The 10,246-nt window shown below is 37.8% G+C and overlaps 1 protein-coding gene across 4 annotated transcripts in view; it reads right to left on the bottom strand.

The window, feature by feature from the left end:
- Window positions 1–10,246, bottom strand: part of OTOG (otogelin) — a 95,412-nt gene that overhangs the window by 63,589 nt on the left and 21,577 nt on the right. For all 4 annotated transcript variants that reach the window (XM_042038669.1, XM_042038670.1, XM_042038672.1 and 1 more), the window contains exons 16-21: window positions 8,309–8,441; window positions 7,192–7,369; window positions 5,235–5,359; window positions 4,113–4,325; window positions 2,366–2,531; window positions 1,780–1,854 (exon numbers count right to left, since the gene is read on the bottom strand). In XM_042038669.1, the coding sequence (XP_041894603.1) occupies window positions 1,780–1,854; window positions 2,366–2,531; window positions 4,113–4,325; window positions 5,235–5,359; window positions 7,192–7,369; window positions 8,309–8,441 (890 nt within the window). The remainder of the gene's footprint in view (window positions 1–1,779; window positions 1,855–2,365; window positions 2,532–4,112; window positions 4,326–5,234; window positions 5,360–7,191; window positions 7,370–8,308; window positions 8,442–10,246) is intronic.

Below are 10,246 nucleotides of genomic sequence, written 5' to 3'. Positions count from 1 at the left end.
GGGCCTCTGCCTTCCTTAGCAGACACCTGTCTTTCAAAACCGAGACACTGATCCCAAACAATTCCACTGAAATCAACAGAAAAATGATTTTTGTCCACAGTAATTTTTTGGATACTGCATTTGTGGATGATCACATTGTCTGCATTCAGCCATATATCCATCACAGTGCTCAGCAAAATTAGCTAAACAAGACCTTTGAGGATGAAGATTAAAGATTTACCAGGAGAAGCCCCTTCCCATGACTGCCAGTGCTGTTTGGCACATGTTCTGTAAACAAAAATACCCTGGGAGGGCAGGCAACAGTGCACCCAGCCTTTGCACAGCCCCATATGCAGAATGGGCTGTCTGGCACCCTCCAGGGAATCTGCCCTAAGGTAAAATAAGCCAACCTGATGAGTAAGATATCGACTTACAATAATCAGTATTTATGGACAGCTGACAATGATGCCTTTTCCTGGTCTTAAAATCAAGAGTCAAACACGGTTAGAAGAGAAAAAGGGATTTTACCTTGGTATTTATTTTAAGGATCCTTAGGTGCACACGTCCATGTCGAATGCACCTCAATGCACATCACAATGCACCCCCCAATAGATCCGGTATAACATTACAGGTCTTACTAATTAGCAAATCTATTAAAGATTCCCCAATGAGAGGCTCGAGTGAGCCCCCCTCCCCAAGGAACCTTCCCCTGGATGGTTCTATCTAATAGAATGTGTTCTGGAGAGGACCTTGGGGTCTGGGGCACACTAACCCCCACCTATGAAGCTTCTAAAATGTTTAGTCTCCTAGCCTGACCAACAAGTCCAAGAATGTAGGCAAAAAGCACTAAGAATACAGAAATTGTAAAAAAGGGTAACAGGGGTGTAAAAGAAAAGGCAAAAAATCATCACAGCATCAACAAGAGTAAGAATGAGTTTGTGTGTGCTTACTAAGTGCCCCCATTGCAATAGATGCCTGACAACACCAATCTCTAATGTGGCTTTTACAACAAACTAAAGCACTACACTGATTTGTCACAGACATGATTCAGTCTGCTCTGCTTTTAATTAAGTGCTGTAACAACTGATACAAGCAGTGAGAGCTCAGATATTACTTTTGAAAGCTTGTTATTTACAGAACTTGTTGTCCACATTATTTAACCTTCTCCAGACAGAAATTACTGTTGAAAAGGATGCATCTGGCAGCATCCAGGATCATCTAACAAGCTTTCTTCTCTAATGTCATGACTGCGATGATGCAAATGGAAGAGCAACAGGACAAAAACAAATGCCAAATATAAGGAACAGTAACAGAGATGCTTATTTACCATTGGCTGCAGCTGACAGTTTTTTGTGTTGTTCCTTAGTTGGCAAAAGCCACATTGCTCTTTTAAAATGATTCTATACTAGAGGAAGACAGATTCTTAATAATTCTTCATAAAAGGACTTAGAATCTGGTACAGGGAAGGAGAATAGCAATGAAGATCTAGGGACAGTCAGGAAATCTCTGAGCTTTTCTGAAGCTCTCCACATTGGTATGGATATAAGAAATTATTGTGCCTTTCTTTCTGCTTTGCACTTCAATATATTGCATTACAAGGCACAGCAGCCTAAAAAGCCTGAATTCTAAAGGACCTTTGTCAAACGTAGAAAACGGATGCAGGCTTATTCTGTATATTTCATTAAAAAATAACTAAAACAACAAAAAGGAAACCCAACAAAATAACCAGAATGATTTGATAGAGCTCTTAAAATTGTGACACAATTACGTGTTATGTGAAAACACAGTTTTGTATCTTACCATTTACCTAAAGATGTCACGACATTTTCTCCAGGGGGATAGTCAATTCCTTGAAAGTAACATGGGCATTCATTTCTGGAGTAGAGAAAAAACATGTAACTGATTAACCCAAACTGAAGAAATAAAACAAAATTCCCATTGACTTAATTGCTGTTCAAATATCAGTTGGCTGCTTTTTTGGTTTAGGTGAGGTTTTTTTTGGTTAGCTGGTGTTTTTTGTGGTTGTCCTGTTCTGTTTTGCTCTTTTTTAATGAAAGAAATTGATCTCAATACTGCCATACAACTCAAGCACATTTCAAACCAAATCAGTAGGAAAGTGGAACCTTATGTTTTGCATCTCTTATATGCCAAAAACCAGACAGAAATGTAAGAACTAGCACTGATGATGTTGGATGAGTGTACACGCTATAGAAAAGCTATTTTTGATTAACACAGACATCAGTTCTGTACAAGTCTAAGAGACTCTGTCAAGTTTACAGATGCGTATCATCTACAAGGGTAGATGTTTATTAGCTTCCCACTCTGACTTGCGAATGTGGTGGTCCGAAACAACAGGTGTGAGTATCAGAACTGCAATTTTACCCACCTCTGCACACATTGTTCAGTCTTGGTATCCAAATACATTCCAGAGGGACAGGCACAACCTTCAACACAGCCACTGCTGCATGTCTCTGGCACAGACAGTGCTTGGCAGGTTCTGCCACAGGTAGATACACAAGTACTGTACTCCTTTGTATCTTCACATGAAAGAGCTGTCCAAATGAAACAAATCTCTCAAATTGCAGCGCAAGAGACTCAAGTACCTCCCAAAAGTTTTCTGATAAACATCTCCATTCTTTCGTTCCCAATCACATTAAATTCCACTAAAATTGCTATCTTGGCACTAGGTTGTGTAAACTACACAGATGTAAATCCACAGTAATAACAAGCACAATGAGTCTGTGCAGTTAATCCAGATTTACACTGTGGAAACTGAACAGCTGAAGCCTTTTTGCCTCTAACTCTGAAAATACTTGGCTCTTGTGTATGGGCTTTTGGAAGTGCACAGCACCTTAAAGAAAACATTAAAAGCATTAAATAAAATGTGTATACTTTGCAGACGTTGCACAATACCACCTTAAGTTTTCTTCTATCTCTCTCTATATATGTCTCTTATAAAGCTCTACTGAAAAAAAGTCTGAAGCTCTTGAAATACTAACAGATTCACGTATTTTAAATGCTACAAGCATGACTTTTTAAATAAGAGAACTGTACTTACTTCCAGAAAAGTTAAATAAAATCAAATGGCTTGAATGACTCTTTCAATCAAAAGTGGACACAGCCATTCAGGCCATAACTAAAGCAAATGAGCCAGTCTTGTCAGATATATATACAGATATTCCAGCTTGAGATGCTGAAGCTGGACCAACTTAATCCTCTTCATCATGCACTACAACATGGATAATTACATGGTGTGATGACAACTGTTAAATTTTAAGTTCTTGAATGTTCATTAGAAATGATTTTCAGACTTGTTAATAGAGCCAGACCAGACTCTGACATCAGGGGTGTCAGTTTCAGGTTGTTTGATCGGGTTTCCAATTCCATATTTTTTTTAAAAGGTGTGTGAGAGCCTAACATGTCCTACCAATATCTTTTGCATCATTAAAAATTAATATAAACTGAAGAATTTAATATTATCCCACTCCTTTGCTTGTGAGGCTTTATGGAGTAGATAACAGATGTGATCTATAAAGATACGTAAATTCTGAATTCTTCTCTTTGTTTAAAACTAAATAACAACAATACCAAGTTTCAACACTTGCTTCAGCACTTCTTGTATTCCGGTGTTGCTGACAGTAAGAGGATAAGCCAAGAGATTGTCAGACAGCAGAAGTTGACAATAATCCAACTAAAACTGCTAAATACCATCATTCCTCTTCTTGTTAATTTAAAAAATTAGATAAACCTAGCACCTACAAGGAAAAGAAATCTATTCATGCAGTTCATGAATAATATCTATATGGTACGAGCTGTGCAACGCCATATAATAAGGACAGACATATTTTGAATTCTGTACACATTTGAAGTCCTCCAACTATTTAAAAAAAATCTTTATAATGTTTCATAGGTCAAAGAAGTAAAGAAAGTAAACTGTAAAGGAAGAATCCTCTAAGAACACTACTATTAACTCTGTCTTGATAAAAAAATAACCTTGTCTGGCACACAGAAGATCACACTAGAATTAATCCTTTTCTCTTTTAAAAGAATGTATTGATTTAATTTTATTTTCTGATTGTCTCCAAAGTGCTCAGGCAGTAATTATTTAAGTCTAGAAGTGAAAGTAAACTCACCACAATCTGGGACAGCTCCTCTGAAATCTATTACAACTCCAAACCTTCGGCAATGATGAGCGTAATGGGCCAGAGCAGAGCAAAAACAAGTCTGTCCACATTTGCAAGTGTCTCTTCTGCACTGCTCAAAATAGGGAACAGGACTCAAATAGGGGTAGCATGGAGCAAAAAGATCTTTCGTAAGGATGCTACAAGCTTCCGCTGCATAAGAGGCTACACAAATAACAGATTAAAAACTGTTTCAGTGAGGGAGTTCAAAAAGACTTGGAACAAAAAGTGTCTTCTATACAATGCAACCAATCATGGTTATATTCTATTGCCACATAAATCTTTTAATCTTTGATAACTACACAGGTATAAAGAAGAACTAAGGTTCACGTCCAAATCTGTTACCAAGAATGCAGCTTTTTAGTGCTGCACATCATGTAAATACTCAGAAGACAGGTGATGCTGTAGCAGGAGACACGACAATTCCCAAGCATTGCTGAAATTACAGCAATGTAATTAATATTCTACCTCTATGGCTTTACAAGTGCGTAGTGTCCAATACAAGAAGTGGTAGGAACTGTGAAAGGGATATAACTGATGATCTACAAAGTTCATAATTATTAAAGGATGACTTAATGACTTATCTGTGGTCCTCATGGCATCAGCCACCTGCGTATTACCCCACCTGGACCCTTTCAGCTAAATCTATAGGCTGGCAGTGCATAAGCATCTTTTTTCCACTCATCCTCTTCCACAGTAGACAACTATCAAGTATTTAGGTTTTTTTTAGTATTCTCAAAAACGAATACTGCAGTAGTTTTGAGTCTCCATCTTAACTAGCAGCATCACCAATACACGACATACTACCAAACTTTAATGCATGTTTAACTTAACACAGTGTAACTGCAAACCAGAAATAAAATTGATGTGTTTCAAGTGCCTCCGCAAGTATTACAAAATCCTCAAACAATACACACTGTGATTTCTTAGGGCATTGAATTCAGCTGCCTCTAGGTACTAATTTCTTTAATGGGTAGAACTGGTAATTGCTGTACCTGATCCAACTAGGAAAAAAGGCACAGATGTGCTAAGTAGAAATGCATTTGTCAATAAGAATAGGCCTTCACTGCCCACCTGCCTGCAGATGAACATCACACGGATCCACCTGTGAACTATCACGCACAAGAACGCACGCCGATGAAGTTTTCCACGTGTTTCCAAACAGCTCTGGAGTGCTTTCTGTTACTCCAACCGGAGATCTTTTACAAAACAAGTTAGCCAGAAAAAACATGGTGAATTTGCAGAATGGTCTCAGTTCTAACACCCTTTGATTCAAGCTCCTCTTTCACTGTTCCATATTCTCATGCACTTCCCCGTAAAACTGTAATCCTAAATTTCAGGACTCCTCTCTCTTTCCAGGTACAGACCCAGAAACAAAAGAAATGTCCTCTAGAGACTTTTTAAGGAAGAAAAGATCAAAATAGACCAAATTCCATTTTTATGGAATGACTCATTCAATCATAAGCATCACTGTCCTGATAGTTTGAACTCCCTTATTTGTACTTTTGGCTCCTTAGTGATATCCGATTCATTTTTAATCTCTCTTCTACCTGTACTTTCCTGTCTGTTGCCGACTTCCCAGGCTCTTTTCCTTTCAGGAAAGAGAAAAGAAAAGAAATCCAAGCATCCAGAAATACAACTGCAAAAGCAATTGATACCCATGAGGCCCAGGTAATAGAAGCTGAATGATAAAGACTTTGATCAAAATAACCAAGGCACAATAACATCGTACAGAGAGAACGATCAAAACTGTGCATTTAAACATGGAGTGCTACACTTGAGGAAAAAGATTGCATTAGGCACACAATCAGGAGTATTGTCACTGGCAAAGCAGCTGGGATTGAAGGCGTTGCAAAAGACACCACTGCCTAGGGCAAGTCTCCCAAATCCGCTGTGGGTCAGGCTGGTTGCGTACCTGTCAAGATGATTATACACCACAGTCTGTGTCATGTCTCAGCACAATTCAGAAATCCCCAGGTTTAAGTGCTTTTTGCACAAATGCCAACTATTGAACAGCTGCTCACTTGCATGAGAGCAATCCAACGGCTGTCATCAAGAATACACTACAAAACTACTTGTCAAACAAATATTTTAACTGGTTTTACATAAATATCGCTTCATCGAGATGCTGTCTATGTATTTCCTAGTCTCATTATAAATAATAGTCTGATAATACTTTTGAATCTGTAAAATAAAAAACGTTCAAAATTCCACTGGTATATTTGTGTGTGTATATGTCTTTTTAAACTGGAAATATAATGGAAAGCTTTTCCATTTCTCAATTAGTTTTGAGTTAGAAAAATTGCAACGGTCTTGAGAGAATAAGTTCTCCTACTCTTCCTTATCATATCTTGGTAAAAGAACTACCCTGTTTTGTCCTAAATTTGTGTTCTTCTCCCAGCTCCATTAGGCTACTCTAATCCACTGGAAGCCAATTTGCTCTTTAGTGTCTGTGAGAAGTATGTTGCAAAGAAACTGGGCAAACAGCAGTTTTGACTATGGTGCTTGGGCAGCTCTGACCACCTCTCACTGCATCCCAAGGAAGAGAAGCTCAGGGAGCAGCCTGTTCCTGGTGCTGCTCTGCAGGAACTGAACAATGGAGGCTCTGTCAGAGACAGCAGATTAGGACTCGCAGGAGAAAACAGGAGCTGGAAAGAGATAGACTCTTGTAGAGAGGCAGAAAGTTCCTTACATAGGCCACTCTGTATTTTGGACAACATTTTTCTGGTAAAATAGTCATTGTGCATCATGTACACTTCACCAGAGTTTTATATTAAAAATTTATATATATAAAATATTTTTAAATATATATTTATAATATATATTTCAAGCAAAATCTGGCTTGATATTCTGTAGCTGAAGCTATAGATTTTGTTAGCAAAATAAACCCTACTATCTATCTCACTAATGAAAAACTTCAAAATAAATTATTCTTGGTATCTATCCTTTCAGCTTCAGTACACATTTGATCGACCACTCTAACTATGGATATTCATATACTGGCAGATAAAAATCTTGCAGCTCTGCATACAGAAAATCATCCTCTGTGTTTCCATTGAAGGTTCCACAGAGGCCCACAGTGTCATCCTTCCACCGTTCATCCACTTGAAGGTAAAGCCTCAGTCCTTCTCTGTCGTAGAGGATCTGTAATCCAATCTGTGTCTTTACTTGCAGAAATACAGAGGAGAGTTTCCGTATTTCAAATAACTCTGGTGAGTAAAAACAGAGACTGTTGAAAGGGAAAGGAAATCTGCTTGAAATTTACATTTTGTTTCTTGTCATTTCACTCGTTTTGGTTTTTAGCACTTTTATGTAAGTTTAATTTTTCTCCTATTTTCCTCTAAACATTGATTTCTCATGAAAGATTATACTGATTCAAACTTTAAGAACAAAACAAGAAACTTGTGAGAGTCACCACACTTTTTAAAATGCACTAAATGAAATCAATTTAAAGATATAAACATTGCAGACCATTTTTTGTAGACAAACTAACCCTATAACCAGGAACACACTTCCTGTGTTACAGCATTTTTTGTGAAATTCCCGAAGAGCCAAGGCCTTGCAGATATCAAATGTACTAATGATCTGCAAATCAAGCTCTCATTAAAGATAACACTAAATCTAACAATCACATATTCCTATGTAGAATGCCAGACATCTTCAGGACGGAGATTTAAAAACTCAAAGCAAAAAGAAACAAAATTCATTTTTTGTCTGAAAATCTGTAGCTCGTCTCCAAGGGGCAATAGGACTCTTTCTGCTTAAATTTACATGAGTTGCTTACAAAAATGGGAGAAGAAATTATTCCATTCAAGAATAATAATTTTCAAGAGGAAAGAATGTCCCCTCAGGCAAAAACTAACAAACCTTGCAAATGTGAGGGACGGCATTTGGACTTGTTAAAATAAATACAACCTTAACAAAAGAGACAACTAGTCCAGTGCAGCCACTGTATACCTCCTACCATTAGTGTAAAAAGTACATCAAAAGTGAATTTGCACAGTGTTTCTTAAGAAATAACGATATTGATACTAAAATATGCCTTTTAACTTCAGTATGTTAGCAATATTGACAGTGTCACAACATGCACAAATGCCATTAAAATATTGCTCTAGTGTTTGTTCGGATTTATATGCTTTATTCCTTACCATCTGCATAAGGCAGGTTAATTTTGAACTGGTCATAGATCAAAACATCTCCTGAATGAGTCAGAGTCACTTGCCTCTTGGGGTCCTGCTTAAGAATAAGGCTGATGGATTGGATACATGATCCATCCTGGTTCTGCAAGTGAGAGCAAAACAAACAAGCAAAGTTATACTTAGTGGGGAACTAAAATTTTAAGCTATATCCTGCTTCTCTAGCAGAGTGCACTTATAAAACATGCAGCTTTACAGCTAAGTCAGAAAGTTCATTATTTTGAATGATTTCCCATATGTGTCTAATAACACTAGCCTGCTATGCAAATACAGCACAGATTTGGGATTTGGAAAGAGAAATTTAAACAATTTTTACATAGCTTAGTACCACGACACCCTCAACTCATGAGACACCTTGATTAAAGACCCACTGAGGCTGAGTTGATGCTCACTAACAACGCTGCATTATCTACAGAGCAGTGCATCAAACTCCAGATTTGTACTTCAACGTGTTCTGATACACTCAGCTTCTTTTAAAGCATATTTTAAGATACAAAATTCTTTTAAAGGCAAACATTAATGAAAGACAGAAACATCTTTTAAATCGTTATTTAAAACGGCATCTAAGTTAATTATTTCTGAGGGGAGTTGTAGAGTAAACCATGTTCATAAGCTCCCTGGATGAATATTGATGGAAGAAAGGCAGCATCGTGACAGCGTAAAGTATCACCACATCCAACTGACCCAGCTTGCTTCTTGCTGCTACTGTTGCTTATTCTTATTTCCATTTCACTTCTTCAAGTCAAAATGTCATACAGAAAAAAGCACAAGTAGGAATACTGCATTGCAGTCTGGATGAAATATACTCAAAAAAAAATCCTAGACCAACCTTGTTCACTTTTTTTACACCCACACTCTCCAGTGAAACCAAATTGTCAGCAGTACCAAAAGCAGCTAATTAACTGAAATTCTACAGCAAATACACCTCTACTAAGTAACATGGAAACAAGTCAGGTAGATGATTAACAGTGGTCAATTACAATCAAAGTTTTTAGGACAGGACTTCTACTTTCCAGAGTGGTGCTTTGGCTTCCAATGCCAATATGGAAAGAATGCTTGTTAAAGAATGTATATTAACTACAGCAGGTTAACAGATTTTTCTTAACAAAATGAATTTGATCACTACTTAATTTCTTAAGAAAAATATTTTATCAAAGAGAATCAGGCACAGAGATAGATCGAGAGATGACTTGAACTTCACCATGTCAGCACTGACCTTGCTACATGCTGAAACACATCAGAATCCAAGTCCACATTTTACTTTCTTATGGATCTAGAAGGAAATCAGGTTTGTGCCACTCTTGTTACACTCAAATCTCTTTAGCACAGCTTGAGACACCAGCTTATTTAGGCTGGCCTACTGTGGCTGGATAAAGTCAAGAGACTGTCCATTCCCTGCCATCTGCAGACGAAAGGGGGAAGCACCCAGTTGCTGGTTCTTCTGCTCAGCCTCCTTCACTGCAAGACCTTGTAACCATTTAACAAGTATTCCAGAACAATGACAAAAATTGGGTCCACTCTTGTCACACTATTTGTTCATCTTACTCTCATCTCAATTATGCATCTTTGATGTTTCATAATGTCCTAACAAAAACCATCTCTCTCTCACCAACACCATTTTCAGCACAAATTCAAAACAGTCTTACACACCAGAATATATACAGACATCACATGGTCAAAGAAAATTCTAGGTCTCCCTGCAGAAAATTCCAAATTGAATGCATCTGGAACTGTGCTGCAGCCAAGAAATAACCACCAGAGGTGTTGGAGGCCACATTATTCAGCCCCACTGCCTCCAGTGAAGCCATAACTAATGATGAAACAGTAAAATTCTAAGCATCTTCAATGCTGAAAGAGGCACTGAAAAAGACAACCTTTGGACAGCTGCAC

Source organism: Corvus kubaryi, unplaced genomic scaffold (genome assembly GCF_017639235.1).
Source record: "Corvus kubaryi isolate FWS band 111438036 unplaced genomic scaffold, C.kubaryi_AGA036_p1.0 37392, whole genome shotgun sequence".
NCBI lineage: Eukaryota > Metazoa > Chordata > Aves > Passeriformes > Corvidae > Corvus > Corvus kubaryi.
Note: the sequence above shows the minus strand (reverse complement) of the source record. Positions and strands in the feature narration are given on the sequence as shown.